Source organism: Rattus norvegicus, chromosome 13 (genome assembly GCF_036323735.1).
Source record: "Rattus norvegicus strain BN/NHsdMcwi chromosome 13, GRCr8, whole genome shotgun sequence".
Taxonomy (NCBI): Eukaryota; Metazoa; Chordata; class Mammalia; order Rodentia; family Muridae; genus Rattus; species Rattus norvegicus.
In genome coordinates, this window is record NC_086031.1 from 77,714,870 (window position 1) to 77,732,942 (window position 18,073).

At 42.3% G+C, this 18,073-nt stretch overlaps 1 protein-coding gene across 2 annotated transcripts in view; it reads right to left on the reverse strand.

The window, feature by feature from the left end:
* Positions 1 to 535: 535 nt before the first annotated feature.
* Fmo1 (flavin containing dimethylaniline monoxygenase 1) overlaps positions 536 to 18,073 on the reverse strand; it is a 32,262-nt gene continuing 14,724 nt past the window's right edge. The window contains exons 3-9 of one of the 2 annotated variants that reach the window (XM_006250145.5): positions 14,935 to 15,123; positions 13,738 to 13,900; positions 10,267 to 10,409; positions 6,694 to 6,893; positions 4,073 to 4,428; positions 3,504 to 3,576; positions 536 to 1,284 (exon numbers count right to left, since the gene is read on the reverse strand). In XM_006250145.5, the coding sequence (XP_006250207.1) occupies positions 942 to 1,284; positions 3,504 to 3,576; positions 4,073 to 4,428; positions 6,694 to 6,893; positions 10,267 to 10,409; positions 13,738 to 13,900; positions 14,935 to 15,123 (1,467 nt within the window). In that variant the 3' untranslated portion in view covers positions 536 to 941. 2 annotated transcript variants of the gene reach the window in all.

Consider the following 18,073-nt stretch of genomic DNA (forward strand, 5'->3'; position numbering starts at 1 on the left):
TCTGAACACATGGTATCTTCTTTCTTCTACTTCTTCCTTCTCTCATGTCCTTCTCCAACCTCAAGCTCCGGAACCTCAAGCCCTGCCTATGTCTCTTCTGCCCAGCTATTGGTTGTTGGCATCTTTATTTAACCAATAGTTTAAAATCAATGATTAGGATCACATTGTAAGTGCAGATTCTCTCAGTCCTGGGAGCAATGGGGCCTCGGGAGTCAGCAATTATCATTACAATATATATCGACAGATTAAACCTCAATGGTTTCTCTTTTTCTTTCCTATTAAAGATATCTTGACTCTGTTCTTTTCCCAATGAATTCTGGTGAATTGGGTTTACTCATAAGAAAAGGCAGGCCTCATTACCTCCTAAAGCAACATGGTAAGGGACAGTTGGAGCAGGAGTCCTACCTACACTACTCCCTTGAGAACTCTTTGGGACTCACCCATCTTACCAACTTTAGACTTCATTCGTAGCTATCCACATCCTCCTTTCTTTACTCCCAGCCCACAAAAAAACGAGTACAGAAGACCACTTGGGTACACGTAGTTTCTTCCATTTTATTTGTAGTCAACTAATACACAGAGAACTATTTTAGTGCAGACCAATATTCCGCGAAGTTGGGCTTTTCATTAAGATCTAGGGAAAGCAGTTTTTTAGATTGAAAGAATGCTCAGAGTCCTCTCTGGGGGCAGATTCTTCCTGAAAGGGGGCCTGGATCCTTCCAACATTTTAAGTGAACAGAATTGCTGGACATTATTTTCTTGCACTAAACCTGATGGACTAGCAAGAGACCCAGCAATGAAGGTGCCAATGAGGTGAGTTGGGGAGAGGTAGGGGTTGGGTGTCTCTGGACGTGGTTTACAATTACGAAGGTGAAATTGTTACATTAGAGAAGTTGGAAGGTTATACTCCACACATTTGGAAAGCCAGTTAGATCTTTCACTTACAGGAAAATAAAGAAAACAGCCACAAGCAAAGCCAGAAAACTAAAGAGTTTAAGCAAAGTTTCAAAGGTAGATGGGGTTTCTTGTACGGTTCGAGTTTTGGTGACGTTCACTGTTCGGTCCCACTGGGTCAAGATGGCCTTTCTGGCTCCTTCCCACTTTCCTGGACCAGTCAGGCGGAAATGGTAAGGTGTGCATGGGCCGAAGAAGATGCTCAGAGCCAGGCGTGGGTCAGTCAGGAGCATGGCCCGCAGGTCCGGTTTTGCGTTGATCGAGGTCAGGAGGTCATCTATGTACGTTATGTAATCGGATTGCAAAGCCTTGCAGTAGCACAAGCCAAATCTTTCCAATAGGAAGCATGGGAAGAGAAGGAACAACAGTAACAATGATAATAATCCTGGAAAATGTCAACACAGTCTCTGTCCAAACAAACTCCCGACTGACAGATTGGGAATGGCTTGCTGTGTTTTCCATTATGTCCATGCGCGTCTACAAGGCTCTCTTTCTACTTTTTTTGTGCTTGTTTGGGATAGGGTCTCAAACCATAGCCCAGGCTGGCCTCTCACTCAGTGCACTCTTCCTGCCCAGGTTCCCTCCTTCTGAGATTACATTTATGAGTCACTGTACTTGCCTTCATTCTTTCTTCAATCTTAATGGTTTCTTCATTTGTGCAATAAGATGAGCCCCAAAAAGTCACAGAAATTCTCGTACTGCTGCTGTTAGTGTTAGAATCACTGGGTGACTTTTGTGATAAGAAGATTCTACTTTATCTACTAGTTCTAAGTATTTATCCATTATACCAGAGTCTGATAAGACAAGACTATATTCTAGGCTGAGGATGAAGGTAAAAAAAAAAACAAAACTCATTAGGGGCTAGAGAGATGGCTCAGCAGCTAAGAGTTTTTACTGCTCTTGTAGAGGACCCAAGTTTGGTTCCCAGCACCCACATGAGAGCTCATAACTCCCCAGGGAATCTGATGCTCTCTGTGGCTTCTGAAGTTCTGCATGCAGAAGGTGCGCGCGTGCGTGAGCATGCGCGCGCACGCGCACACACACACACACACACACACACACACACACACACATACACACTGTAACCCCTTTTAAGAGAAGAAACATCTATAACGCTCTTATTAATTTGGACTTTAATTCTTAAACCTAGAGCAGCGTTTGAAATTTGAGACTCTATAAATAAGATAAGGAAGTTATCAAAGTGGAGCAATTAAAAAAAAAAAAGAACTCTATTCTTTATTCCAGACTGGCCAGAGTTTCAGTGCATATATCCCAGATTGGACTTAGACTCTCTGCAATCCTCCTACAGCAGTCTCTGAATCACTGGGACTACAGGTGTGAGCCAATAAAATTGGCTAATTTGTTAGTGTATGTATACACAGTGTGCATGTTGGTGTGTACACACACACACACACACACACAGTTGCATTTGTATAAGAAGGTGCATATCAGCATATGTGCACGTGTGCAGATGCAAGAGAGCAGCACGAGGTATTGTTTCCTGACCTCCCTCCTCTTTTTAAAACAGAATCTTTCATCATCCTGGTAATTGCCAAGTAGGTTAGGCAGTGAGCCTGGTGAGTCTGCTTTCTTAGTCCTGAGATTGCAAGCGTTTGCCAGCAAGGAGAGCTTTCTGGGGACTGAACCAGATTTTCACATTGGAAAGGCAGGCACTTTGCAAACTGAGTTAGCACCCTAGCTCTTGTTTTGAAATTCTTTCCCCTTTAATCACCCCCCCCCCACCTAGAATCCGTTAAACATTTAAGTGAAGACTGCTTGTCAGACAGTGAAGCAGATAAAGTCAGAGGTATTTTTTGCTGCTGGGGAGCCATCGTGGATGATGCCAGGCGTCTCTTCTTTGTTGCCCGTGTCCCTTCCCTTCCATTTGGTCTTTGAGTGGGCATGAAAAGTCCAGCGCAATCAGGTCTTGAGAAGGCCCACTAGGAATGTTAACAGCTTTCAGGGCCATTAGAGGGCTTCTGTGTCTACTTTGGGATGTCTCCGTGGTAACACAGAGGCAGCCATTGACAGATGAGCACGCCCACATAGCAACAAAGTCACCTACAGTTACCCTGGCTTAAATTTTATCTAACTAGCAAAAACTGCGGAATCTTTATTTTCGACAACTATTTGAAAATGAAAATGAAAAACTAGGTCAGTGGGTCTGTCCCATAGGGCAATGTCGACTTTCTCTTGCTTTAGAGTCGCAACTCAGATGAAGTAATAAAGCCAGTACAGACCTGTTGTTGAGTAAATGGACACTCACAGGAAGCATATGGTCTGCCTGCAGATCGTGGATAAGATGTGGGATAATGAACCTGGTCTGTGAGAGTTCCTTATGCTAGGACTAGGCCCCAAACTCTAGATGGTTCTAGGGACTTTTAAAAATGCCTCAATTTAACTGTCTGCCCCCTCTCTCCTTACCCAGGCTCTCTTAAGTTTTTCTTCCGTCTCAGACTTGTCTCTTTGCAGTGTAGAGATCGCTCATCTCCACTTTACTGTTTCATCAATTTCACCATCATTCACAAAGGATACATTAATTCACTCACCCGCTATGCTTGTTCTTCTTCCGTTCATTGACTTCTTTCATCATGACACTCGGGGGTGGTAATGTAGTCGCACCTAGAAAACAATCGCGTCATGACCATGAGATCTAACTTCAGCTCTAGGCTTTGGGTGATGGCTATGGCTTCTTCCTCATTGCTTGCCTTTCATCTTTCTGGTACCCAGCTACTTACCTGTCCTGCTACAAAGGTCTCAGCCACCTGAGCTGACTGGTGGTGTGCTCTGGGCATTTAATGTTAATGCTGCTGACAAGGTGAGTATTTGGCCACCTCACTAACTTCTTAATGTGACAGAACCTCACAGCTGGTTTGATTGACTCATGTCACTTAATTGACAGAAACTTTAATTTTTGTTGAACCAGTCTATTCGATCAAAATAACAGGGAGGCACATGCCTTTTAAACCCCCGACTTATCATTTGTGCTATGATGATGACATGTCACTGTGCCAGAATAATTCGTATTGAATGGATTCCAGTTCTAACTACCACTATTAAGATTCTCATGGCAAACAACCACTTAATAAATGTACCCAGATAGTTCTCACATGGTTACCTTTCAGGACCTGAACAACCCATCGAGCTTGTGTCTCTCCTGTGGGTATCATGGAACCCAGGGGTTTGATGAGGCCAATCACGGCCAGAGTTGGTTTTGGCAGATGTGCCGGGAAGATGTACTTGTACAGTGATGCCTGGCCATCCTCAACTTTCACTATTGATTCATCGAGGAAGGGGAACGCAAAGGAGTATCCAGTGGCAAAGACGATGACGTCAATAGGCTCCTCCTTCGGTGTATTGTTAAAGACGACAGAGTTTTCTTTCACCTCCTTGATGCTGGGCTTGATCAACACTTTCCCAGTGATGATGCGGCCTGGGAGCTCATCATTCAGCACAGGCTCTCTCAGCTGAGTCCTAAACAGAAAACAGGAGCAGAGCTATGTGCAAGTCAACATTGGATGCAGTACCCTCTTTAATTCTTCTCTTGGCTGGACCAGAGCTGCCAGCCTTTGAAAGGAATGAGCAATATCTAAAGGTTCCGAAACGTGTTTATCAAGAAACTCCCGTTCAGAGTTACTAAGCAACTTGAGTAGAAAAAATATTACTTTGAATATACCTTGATGGGCTATGTTTATTATTTCACATTGATATTGTTCTAAGGCAAAATATCATGAGTATTGATTTTAGCTGGGTTATGTCAGCATCTGGTTAGCATTGATCACAATTGAGCACCATTGGCAAAATTCAGATGAATGGAGAAGGAAAATGTTAGTGAGAAGTATCTTAGAAGGCTTCGTCTTAAGACCTAGTGACATCTACAGGGATGGGCTAATTAAAATAGTTTGACCATCTCAAAAGAAAAAAAAGCCAAGGAGGTAGCAGCTAGAGCCTGCTGCAGCCTCTCTTTTTCTTGATTTCAGCATTCAGCTACTGCTGTCATTCTAAGATAGCAGACTGCTGAAGGACTATAAAGGAAACTGGGAAACTCACATCTGGCAAGACCATTTGACCCTCTATTTAGTTCCCCTTCCTAGAGGAATAATTATGTAAGGAAATTATCATTATGTTCCAAAGGAACAGACAAGCATTGTCTTTTTATAATGTACCTTTTTCTCAGCAGGGAGAAATACTTTAATGAGTTGCCTTGGTATGAGTTGAACATGTTTATGTATTATGATGAATTCACAGAAATGGTAAAATGCAAACAGCATGGGAGAAGGAGGTAGTAAGCCTGGTTCTCTTTATACTGTGTCTGCATAACAGAGTCTGGGCAAGTCAAATGGTTCTTAGGGACTTTATTCTGTTCATCTGAAAAATACATATATTGACATTCATTGGAATGAAAGGGCATGTGAAAAAGTTGTATGTGGGAATTTTGGAAATGGAAAAAAGACTGACTACATCGAGGAGAGTAGGAATTGTATTTCTTTAGTCCTGTCAGCCACCAGCCAGGCTAGATAAAGCTCATGGCAGAAAAGGCTTCGGTGAAAAGAGCCAGAGCTCTAGAGAGACCTAGAGGCAGAAGAGGAAATGCATGGAGACAGTAAAGAGAGGAAAGGGTTAAGAGAAAAGCAAACACAGAGAGACCGTGCCCCTGAAGAATTCAGATACTGACACTTCAGTGGACGAAAAGGCATACGAGAAAGCGTACGAGAAAGTATGTCTGTGGCAGTTTTAGAAATGAAAAAGGATGGACCACATTAACCGTTGTTGACATTGTTGACCACCATTGTGGTCTTGGGCTACCCATCCATATTGGTCTAGAACAAAATCTGGAGGAGACCAGAGAGGATTTGCAGTGTGCCTGGCAATGAATTCGTATTGTTGTGATGGCTATTCTTGGTTGTCAACTTGACCACATCCAGAATTAACTAAAAACTCAAGTCACTGGGGACCTTAGGGAGGGAATTTTTAGTTAATTGAATTCCTTGAGGTCCGAAGACCCATCTTAAATCCACCTTCTTGTGGCAGCCTATATAAAGACAGGCATCAAAAGGGTCTTTCTTTTTGCCTGCTTGCCTTGTTCTGTCTGGCATGTTCATTCCATCTCTGGCATTAGAGCCTACTTCTTTGGATTTCTGACATACTCTGAAGACTGACTAAGACATCCAGCTGTGTGGACTGAACAACTTCTATATTCTTGGCCTTTCCACCAATAGACAGTGTGGTCAGATTACCTGGACCAGAGTCCTAAAGCTACTCTAACAAATCTTCATATATTTGTCTGTGTGCACACATGTGTGTATACATATATTATACATATATTTTTTATGTATAAAAATTAAAACTATAAGGTTTGTTCCTCTAGGAAATTCTAATACAACTGTCTAAACTTAATGAATGACCAACCGACATTTGTTTCTTGCTAATGGGATAGGCTGTAGGTTTTAACTAAAGGTTAGACTGAAATCAAGAGCTAGGGAAAATGATTAGTCCAAGTATCTTTGTGTCTTGGTTTTTCCACTAATAGAATATGGTAATACTTACCTTAAAGAGCTGTTGGCAAAGTGAAATACAGAAGCCTGCCCTCTGAGCACTTGCTAGTTAGCTCCTCTTAGTGAGTTAACTTGTTTATGAAGTCTTTTTAATGTTCATCACAGCTACTGTCTCATTTGTAGGTACTACTGAAAAAGTTAAGAGTCCTTCTTCTGATACCCTTCATCAGTCAATTAGGTTTACCTGTCTTCTGGAGCCACACCGTAATTCACGTGGTTGAACCAGCTGTTCATCTTCTTTGATATCAACCAACTCACAACTGGAGTTGGGAGAAGATTTCTGAGCATGTTCTGAAATCGCGTCATGAATATCATGTCCCAGGGGTACCCTGAATCAAAGACTCGGCTGATCACCCATGCCCCTCCGGTGGTGCTGAGAAACACCTAGAACCAACCAAAGAGTTTCAAGAAGTGAAGACTGGAAACGCCTACTATTGTGAAAATTACACACCCGACACGATGGCCTTGATTCTTCTAATAGTTTCGAGTACACAGAGTATTAAAACACCACAGGCTTTATTATTAAATAATACCCATTGTTTACTGGGTTTGGGATACTAGAGCAACTTGCACGGAGCTTTGATTCTCATGTGAGACGGCAGCGAACAGTTGGCTGTAATTTTATACACTCACCGTAGGTGTAGGCATCAAGAACAGGGCATGGTGGGAATTGGGAGTTGTCTATAAGGGTGATATCAATACAGGTACTACTTTGACTGGCAGCAAAATTCGTTAAAGTATTAATTTCAATAGTTCCTTCCTCCCTCCTCCCTCCCTTCCTCCCTCCTCCTCCCTCCCTCCCTCCCTCCCTTCCTCCCTCCCTCTCTCCTTCCTTTTCTCTCTCTCCCTCCCTCCCTTCCTCCCTCCCTCCCTCCCTCCCTCCCTCACTCCCTCCCTCTTTCCAGCTGTCCTTTCCTCTCAGCCTCGTTGGCTGTTTGGACATTTTCATTTACCAGCTATCTGATTAAGCTAAGATGGTAATGTTTTGATACCCACACAGTAAGTAATTTTCTGGATAACTGTTTAGAAAGCAAAACATTTGGCTACCAAATCTGTTATTTTGCTGATACGAACAGATGGAACAGATTGCTTTTTCTCCTATGAGAGCAGGGCAGGAAGGCTACAGCCAATGTTGTTATTTTTGTATAACGTTATAACCTCAGAGACCAGAGGACACAGCACAGGAAAAGTGGTAAGAGGCTCTGATGTGTGAGCTATTGGCTGCGTCATGATGTAGAAGAGTAGACACTAATTCTGCTTTAAACCAAGGGGAACATTTCTTTTTTAATTCAGAGATGACAAGATGAAAGTCAAAGCATATTTTTTTAATTACAGGAATTTCTAGATAATTAGAAAAAGAAACAATGTTATCCCATGTGGGAACTGATCCTTCTAGGTTTCATTTCAAGAGTTCCTTTCTTTTTATTCAGAATAATGTCATCAAATTGCTTATTTTCTTCAAATCAATTAACCAATGTTTTAGTGAATGGACCATTCATCAATTCATTTTTCTAAAGGAATAGGAGGGGATCTCAAACCTACACACCCCAATCCTCTTTCTTCATACTTTTTTCATAATTGTTTATCTGGCATCTGATTCCCTTACAGTTTCATGTTCCATGAGAGTGGATCTTGATTTTGTTGGTTTGGGCCTGGCACAGCGTTGGCGCATTCTGAGTAGGGAAAGGTCACTTTGTACCAAGTGTACATGTAGTTTAAAATATAAGAGAAAGGTCATTGTGGGAGGAGGTGGGTGGACTGGCAAAGAGGAATTAAAGACAAGGAAGTGAAAAGGTCAAAAGCAGCTCTTCAGTAAGAATGCAAATGGCAGATTTGACCCAGGTTACGGAGTGCTCTAGGAGGTGGGGTTAGTGCATGTGCAATTTATTATTTTCTTTCAGACAATGAGAGTCACTAGGTTTTCAAACTGAGAACACCATGTGAAGGCAGGCGAGTTTATATTGTCAACTGGATACAACCAAGGCACCTGGTAAGAGGAAACCTCAACTAAAGAACTGTCTCAGCCAGAATACAGCAAATACATAGGCGAATGCCAGCAGCAAACCACTGAATTGAGAATAGGACCCCCGTTGAAGGAATCAGAGAAAGGACTGGAAGAGCTTGAAGGGGCTTGAGACCCCATAAGAACAACAATGCCAAGCAACCAGAGCTTCCAGGGACTAAGCCACTACCCAAAGACTATACATGGACTGACCCTGGGCTCCAACCACATAGGTAGCAATGAATATCCTAGTAAGAGCACCAGTGGAAGGGGAATCCCTGGGTCCTGCCAAGATTGAACCCCCAGTGAATGTGATTGTTGGGGGGATGGCAGTAATGGGAGGAGGATGGGGAGGGGAACACCCATACAGAAGGGGAGGGGTTAGGGGGATGTTGGCCTGGAAACCGGGAAAGGTAATAACAATTGAAATGTAAATAAATACCAATTTAATAAAGATGGAGGAAAAAAAAAAGAACTGTCTAGGTTCATTTAGCCTGTGGTCTTGTCTGTCTTGATTGATGATCGATGTGGGAGGTCTTAGCCCATTGTGGGCAGCAGCAGCATCTCTGGATGGATATGTGTATAAGAGAGCTGGCTGTGCATGAGTCAGTGAGGCAGTAAGCAGTGCTCCTCTATGGCTCCCTTCTTGACTTCTGTCACTGATGGACTGGGAAACATGAGCCAGTAACCATTCCCTCCCCTAAATTGCTTTTAGTTGTGTGTTTATCACAGCTTTAGAAAGCAAAACTAGCACTGTGGCTTATATGAGAGTTTGTCTGTTCGTGGTTTGAGTTTGCATGGTTTGTTAAGAATGGGAGAGTGGACTGTGTGTGGGGCTGTCAGAATGAAGGGCCGAGTTTCCTCACTCATAGACTTTGAGTCTTTGAGGCTTGGGTCTGAGAACTGGCTCTAACACTGGGTAGTGGCATGACTTTTGGCTCCTTACTTCTCTCATTCCTGGTTTACTGTCTGTAGTGAGAGGTATGAGCAGTATGTTTTGTTGACAAAGTAATGGATCAAGGGGGCATCCAGTGCAGTATTTGGCAATGAGCAATCCATATAAATATTAACTGTTTCTACAGTCTTCTTAGGACACAAGGAAGCAGGGTCAGTGTGAGGTGGTGGGGACCTGGAAGGACAGTAACTAAAGAAAGAGAAGGGTAGAGGAGAGATGTTAACAAGGAAGGTACCAGGACTGAGGGACCCTTGGGACTGAGTGAAGAAAACATGTGACTTGCAGCATCTCTGGTCGAATGATAAGTGACAAAATTAAATGTTAGAGAAGCTAGTTTTGGAGGAAAGGTGACAACTGGAATTCACAGTAGCGCATTCGACAGTAAACACTTACGTGGGCATGATTGTGCATGTCTGTAATTGTAGCACTTGAGTGTCAGGGGCAATAGGGGTTCAAGGTCATCATCACTCAGACAGCAAGTTCCAGGCTAGCCTGAATGTCATGAGACCTTGTCTTAGATCAACCCAAAAATCGGTTGTTAGCTGGATCTGGTGACATAATTCCAGGACTTGGGAGGCGGAAGCAGGCAGAGTCCTTACAAGGATTCAAGGTCAGCCTTATCTACAGATGGACGGTTACGCCAGCCTGGGTGACATAGTGAGATGCTATGAGACCCTGTACCCCCAGAATGTGTTTCCTGCTGGACATATTTAGTCTTTTAACATTATAATCTCAAACACTGTTTAATGAGACATACATGTTAAGATGAAGGTAACATGAGGTAACATCAAGAGTGATACCTTTTTCGCTAAGTGACTGGCCTCCACGGCAATGTCTGTACCAGAATTTCCCATTCCAACCACAAGGACTCGCTTGTCCTTAAATACGTCTGGATGTTTATACTGCCGGCTGTGGAAGTACTGCCCCTTAAAAGTTTGTATGCCTATAGAGAAAACAAAACCACGTAGAGAACTTATAGCATCAGTTGGGTGTAGCATAGATATTTTTCACCTGGCAACATGATGATTTAGTTATTATTTACATGATTTAGTTAATACATATGTACACACACACATGATTTTATTAATACTAGGATACTCTAGTTTGAGAAAACCTAAAGCATGAACATACGACTTTACAAAGTGTTATCTGGCAATTATATCTTTAATCACTTTAATTATGGGCAAAGGGAACCAATTATCTCTTTAGACAGATGTTTTGTTTCACTTACTAAATGATTAACTGCTAAGCTGAAATACTGTGACATAAGACATTCTGCACAAAAGTATGAGGGGCTATCACCATGTCAAGGTTGATGGGTGCCAGTGGGAAGGTAATGTTCTGGTTGCCAGGTGATTGTGTATATTGTGCAGCTTTTTGTAAACAGGCGCAAGAACAAAGTGAATCAGTGATTTTACTCAGCAGACTCTCTGGGGACCCTGGGTATGTGCCAGGGATTGTGCTAGATGATATAGAGGAATGATATCAATGAACCATGGACCTTGTTCACAAAGGTTCTGATACAATGCAGATGTTTGCCGACAGTCCACAGGTCAGGCTGAGTCCACTGAGTCAGAGTTGGCTCACATAAAAAAGGGGTTGTGTGGGTGACATAGGGTCATATCTCCTGGGCTCACTAGATAGGCAGTTGTTGCCAAATCCCATTGAGACATCAAATGCAAACAGAAAACTTTTGAAAAAAATCCTTTCAAGAATGTGTTACGCAATCAGAAGTTGGAGACCCTGACTTTTGTAGAACGAAGGAAGATAAGACATCGAGGTTCTCAGGTTAAGCACGTGTGATTTCAGGAAGTGGTTGTCTTACAAACAGGTGGCTCTGTAGTTCTCATTGAATCATTCAAACTTTAGCAGGAATCCTGGCCAGAACTTAAATCACAATTAAGATCATTTCTTATTTGGTGCAGATTTTTTTCTTTAACCAAATTCTAGTATTAACTCTTAACACAGTTCAGGAATGCCATATAAGTCAGAGACCTTTCAAGGAAAGAACAAATGGAAAGACTTAAAATGGAAAGACTTAGAGTTGTGCTAAGGTTCATAAATCACCTACTGCCCAATATCTCTAACTCAGGCGTTTGGGATGCAGATGGACAAACATGAGGCACCATGTGCGTGAGTCTCCTACGGATCAACTCCATCCTCTTACAGGAGATCAGAGTAAGAATTTACAGTAGGTGAATATGGTGGTGCTACTAAATGCCACAATTTATGTAAATAAAGAAATAAATCTAGTTATTTGGGGGAAATGTCATACTCAATTTAATTGTGATAATTATTATTTTTACAAAGACTCTTCAGAACTCCGCCTTTGGAATTCCATTCAGAACCTCAAATACATAATTTGAATATCTTCACTGAACTTAAATTCTTGTCATGGTTCAAGACCACTCCAAAGCAGGGAGGAGATGGTTGTAAGGCACCCATGTAAAGTCAGAACCAGTCTTAGAGCTCAGAGCCTCGTTGGCAATCATGGAGCCAGTGCTTTCAAACTGGTAGCGCCCAGTGAGAATGGTATTAATGTCTGTAGGCTTTGGACAGTCCTCTTCACTTGATTGTGTGACACACCCATTTGGGTAAAGTAATCTGAGTTTCTCAATCTGTTGGCAACTCTCCACTCCCAGAGGCTTGGAAAGGAGAGGGAAGAGGCCAAAGACTATTAGCTGGGGAGCCATGTGGTTTAGCTTGTGCATTTCAGATTGACAGCTTGACCAGTTCAAACCAAGCATGGTGGCTTGCATGCCTTCGGTCTGTTCTGTCTTAACCTGACCTGACTTCTGGTGCGGCTTCCAGGGTAGATCCAGGACCATATGCATCTCTGAGTTTTGAGTACTGCTATTATTTTGGCTTTTATGTAGACTGTGATTCCTCCACCAAACTCCATAAAACCCTATTCATGGCCTTTAACGAGAGGTACATGTATCCACTTTAGTGTTATCAGCACTTACTGGAATGTACCGTGAGTACTGAGTTTTTTTGATCCTATGGAACTTTATGAGTTCTTGGGGGTAGATTTTATACCAAGAGCTCCTTTAGAGAGTTTTGAGTGGCTAGGTGGCTTTGCAAGGCTTTGATCTGTAGGCAAGAACTGGAAGTGTTATGTCTCCAGAGGGCTGATTGGAGTCCATTACTGAATGTGTTCAAGTAGAAGTTTAGGGATCTTTGCTTGTTTTAGTGTGTGTGTGTGTGTGTGTGTGTGTGTGTGTGTGTGTGTGTGTGTGTGTGTATGTGTGTGTGTGTGTGTGTACACTAAGGTGACATCACATGGGTATAGAGGTCAGAGGACAACTTGTGTTGTAGTTTCTTCTATCTGGAACCTGGGTATTGAACTCAGATCATCAGGCTCTGTAGAAAGCACCTTTTCTTGCTGAGCATTCTTGGTGGCCCAGGCTTGGATTGCTTGGCAAAGCTTCCTGCGTTGGGAAGATGTCTACCATGGTTCAAATTAGACTTTCTGTTGTAGGGCAGTTTTCAGGTTATACTTATCCTAGTCTGATCTGGGCTGAGTTAGCTCTGGGGCGAACCCAGGCCCACGGGAAGTAGATGAGTTTCATGTAAGGAGGAAGAGTCCCCTTAGGCCATGTCTAAATGAGAAATATTTCCTTGTCCTAACTTTGGAAAGGTTATTGTAGGTGAAATAAGCTTTCAAGCCAGCAAATTTTCTATTTCCATGAGTTGATACACTACTGAAATTTGGATTAGAATAGTATGAACTCTGATTTCAAAAGCCAGGTACAGGAACTGAGACCTGACAATATCTTAGCTTGTATCGTAAGACTCATTTCCCAGTTGTTCCAGTGCCAGGAAGTTCTCATTTTTCCACTCTGAGGGAGGCAAGCAAGCAAGCCAGCCAGCAAGCCAGCCAGCAAGCACAAACCAGGTTTCTCATTCTGTTATCCCAACACTGTTCTTTGTGTCCTTTAAACACAAATTTAGCAACGAGAAGCAGCTGCTGAGGTGGCTTGCATAAGCACCCACATTTCAGAAGACTAAGTACGTCCTGTCACTTAAGGAGGAACAGTGAACCTCAGCGAAGCATAACACGCCTTATCCATTATTCTTGCCTGCATTCATAATTTGCTTGAAAGCCCAAAACTGTCTGACTAGGAAAATCTCTGCTTGGAAAAAAAAAACTGTTACAACACAATTTTAACTATTTAATGGACAATTCGTAAGGATTCATTCTGAGACTAACCAGGTATCAGGATAGGTCCCTTGAGACAATTCAAAATAATTTGCAGAAAATTCTGTACCTGGAAAGGAATCCAGGGGCAGATGTGGGTTAGTTAGAAACCCAGTGCAGACCATGACAGCATCAAAGGTGTCTGAGCTTTGCTTCCCTTGACAGACAGTGACCACTTCCCATTGTCCAGAGACAGCGAAATCTGGGCGTTTTGTTATACTGCACACTTTGGTCTGAAAAGAAAATCACAGACACGATTAGCAGCCATCAGATTTCCTTTAAGGGCTTGGTGGTTGATACACTAGTGGACATTTTAAAGGATGTAGAACAGAGAAACTAATCATACATAATGAACAGAACCCTAGAATCCTAATCAGGCTACCAAATCAAACAAGATGCACTGGATAGAAGGCTTCTATGTTTGGAAAAGTAAAACCCAAAGACTATGAGTGATTCACTCAAATTCCAGCTGGAAGAGATAGAACCTTGGGAGTAGTTCAAGGTTCAAATAATCTATTTTTTTATTGATTACACATATGCAAATGAGCATTATGTTTTGATTTATTGATTGTGTGTTGGGGATTAAATCAAGGTCTTCACATGTGGCATGCTAGGTAAACACTATACATTTCAATATTATTCCAGGCTTCTGATGAGGCTTGGAAACTATCCTTTCTGTTGTGAAATCTTGTTTTTCATAGAGAACACTCTTTAACAGTCATTCTTTAATAGAGACAAGGATTGTATATCATTGTAAACAAAAATATTTAACCTTATAAAAGGTCTTAGAGAAAACATTTCTGAAGTATTCCCACCTCTAGAGACTGGACGCTAACCTCATGGCCTGGATTATTTGGGAGCGACCTAAGGTTCAAATAACCGATCTTAAAAGCAAAAATCACAGGGGTTGGGGATTTAGCTCAGTGGTAGAGCGCTTGCCTAGCCAGCACAAGGCCCTGTGTTCGGTCCTCAGCTCCGGAAAAAACAAAACAAACAAAACCAACAAATAAAAGCAAAAGTCGCTTTTAAAAAAATTCAGAGAGATTGGGTTTCTTAGGTCCTTTCCACTACTGTTTGGTTTATAATATGTGAAATGCCTCTCAGGCCTCTACATCTGTAGTAGCAATACTGTCTTGTGCAAAGGCCTCATTATTCTTACCTGCTCCACAGCTTGTCTACAGAACTCAGTCAGGGCTGTGCTAGAGAGAGGTAAGAGGACACAAGGAAAGGAAAATGTCCCGACTGCTAATTGGTGTTCACAACTTACGTTGAAATAGATGCATCTCAGAAGGTTGAACTGGGTTGCATACAGCTGGAGATATTCCAGGAACAGAGAATTTGGCACAAAGTTTGGGTAGTCTTCTGGAAAAGGGAAATCGGAGTAACAAGACATCTCCTTGCTGCTGTTAGAAACCACTGAGTTGTAAAGGCTGGCTCTTCCTTCTTCAACATGTTCCTGTAGAAACAGTGCACATTCATGAGCACGCGTGCACACGCACAGGCACAGGCACATACACACAATGGATGTTAGCAGGTTTAAGTCTCAAACATTGATTGACTTTAAGGTAATCAAGATAATATATGCTACCCATCACTTTTAACATAGGATTGGCATCTGGGAAGTGACCAACATTGGGTATAGTGTAGACTACTTGACCACCATCACTATTTCAGTCGCAACATGGCACCAAATAAGTTTGGGATGAGCTCACATGTATGCAGCATTACAGCAACGTATAGAAACACATAGGCCAAACCCTGGATGCAGGCTTGGATAAACAAGAGTTGCTAGGTACTTGGGCTTTGTGGATTACTCTTGGAGCAATATGGAGGAACAGAATTTAAATTGTGAAGGCTCTGTATAAAATAATTAAGGTCTTTTGGATTTTTATAGGAAGTTCATGGTGATTCACAGTAAACTTTGAAAATATAGTTTTGGTTCTATTAAAGATGTATCAGAAATTATGGGATCAGAGGTTGATGATGAAGGAATTTGACTTATGAGCCTAAGACACAAATCTTCTTGAGGGCTACTGAGGGCCCGCACAGAGATAATGGCAGTTGGAACCAAGAGAGTGGGCACTTGGAAGACAAATTGTACAGGATTATGAGAATAATTTAGTCAGGGAGAAGAAAGGTCAGTTTCAAGACTGGACAACTATGGGAATGACACTAACCAATTTCCTACCTCAGTTTGGACTCAGTAGCAGCAACATATTACATAACTACTGCAAGATCCAGTGGTCAATTGTGCTAATCCTTTGACCATATGTTGCCTCTGTCTTTCGGGTACTATTGTGGAGGATTGTATTGATTTCAAAGGGAAATTTCTTAGTATTGTAATACACACACACACACACACACACACACACACACACACACACACACAGAGTTTCTTTTTCCAGAACAAAAAAGTTATTTTGTTCATGTGAATAGGGGGGAACATGAACCTTTCATATGGATAGGTTCATTCCGTTCCCATAAAGTACATGAATCTAAGTATGGACAAAGTGTATATCATTCATACATAATATTAAATATGATTAAAAGTCAGTGCTTCTGCTCATAATGAGTTGATTGTAAACTGGCATGTGATCTTGCACCTGACTGCTTCACTTTAGCTGCCTAAAACAAGACCTGAATGATAATCTTCATAGACCTGCTAACGCAGAAGGGAGAGAGAACTGCAGGCAACTGATACTGCTGAGAGAGGGAGAGTTAGCATCGCCCAGGGCCCAGGCCCTTAACTGATTACTCAAGACAAAGCAAAAGCCACACTAAATGAGCATAACAGGTTGTATTTGTATACTTAGATATTGCATATTATATATGCAACAATAATAGAAAAGGCTATCAACTTGAGAGGGAGTGAGGGAGGGTTGGAGAGAGAGAGAGAGACAGAGACAGAGACACAGAGACACAGAGAGAGAACTATATTTTAAAAATATTATTAATACCATCTGCTTCATTTGGATACCAGTTTTTAAACAGAATACCTTGAACTGATAAGGCTTTAAAGTCTTCCATTTCAACCAGCATACCTTCGCACTGTCTAAACGATTAGAAACAGTCTGTATTTACATGCATTTAGGAAGACCCCCGAAGGTGACAGTGAGCATGGGTGGCAAATATAAAGTTGGTTCGATTTCCTCCAAACAGTAGTGAGTGTCCCTGTGAGCTACAGGACTAAGAACAGCCACTATGAAGAGCTGAAGTCATGAGGCGTGCAGACAAATTCCCTAGAGGAGAAGCTGCATTTTCAGCAGAATAAAACATTGGAAACATTTGGGGATCAATTTGTGAAAGGTCCAAATTCTCTCATGCTTCTCTGGCTTCCAAGAACTTCACAACTATATTATTGTTGAGAGAGAGAGAGAGAGAGAGAGAGAGAGAGAGAGAGAGAGAGAGAGAGAGAGAGAGAGAGAGAGGGAGAGGGAGAGAGAGAGAGAGAGAGAGAACATCAGTTGAGAATTTTCACAAAATCTGAAGTTACAGTATTATATCAGTGTGTTTACACATCAGAGAGTAATGAGGGCCCCTGGGAACCAAATAGACCAAGCTACCCTGTATTCTACAAACTCTTACTGCCAGTGAGCAAACAAACAGAACTAGAAGGGTGGGGGTAGAGAAGCCCTCTATTTTGCAAAACTTAGAAAATGCTTGTAAAGGCTGAAAGAGAAGTTTCCAGGAAACACTAAGGCCTGTTGTGAAATAATCTATCACAGATGTTGTCCACCGAGGGGCAGCTTAAGCTTTAGGGCAGAATCCAAGGTGGGTTCTGCTCTGTTCTTTCTTTCCTCCCTACCATCGCTTCTCCTGTGTAAACATCAGGGCTTGAGCATTGAACACATGTGTAGTAAGTAAGGGTTTGTGTTACCTCTCGATGCTAACCGTGGTCTTGGACCACTCCTTCCAGAATTTACCTCAATGACTCCACACTTGTTCCCAGTGATTTCCAGACCCTCTGGACCTGTCCCCAGACAACCCCATCCCCATCCTGCACCCCTTGATCCTAAGCAGTGTCAGCAAATCTTGTGTACCTCTTCACTGTGGGCAGATATGCCTGCTGAGAATTGGTGGAGGTCACTTAGGGGAACAGTTTAGTTCTCATTAAATGAGAAAATGGATGAAAGGGAATGGGGGGAAATGGCTTTGGAGAAAGGGACAGAGAAGGAATGGGAGGGTTTAAGGTGTCTGGTCCTCTTTGATTTGGCAGCACAGTGGGATTGCCACCACCATCCATTTGGGCACTTAGTAGGACTGTGCACAAGTCAGGGTTTGCCTGACTTTTGAATTGTGAAACAGTAGAACTGCATGGCATGTTTCCACAGCACAGGAGCAGACTGCCTAGACCCACATTTGAGGTCTTTCTTTTTATTGGGCGATCTTTGGAAATCTCTTACATT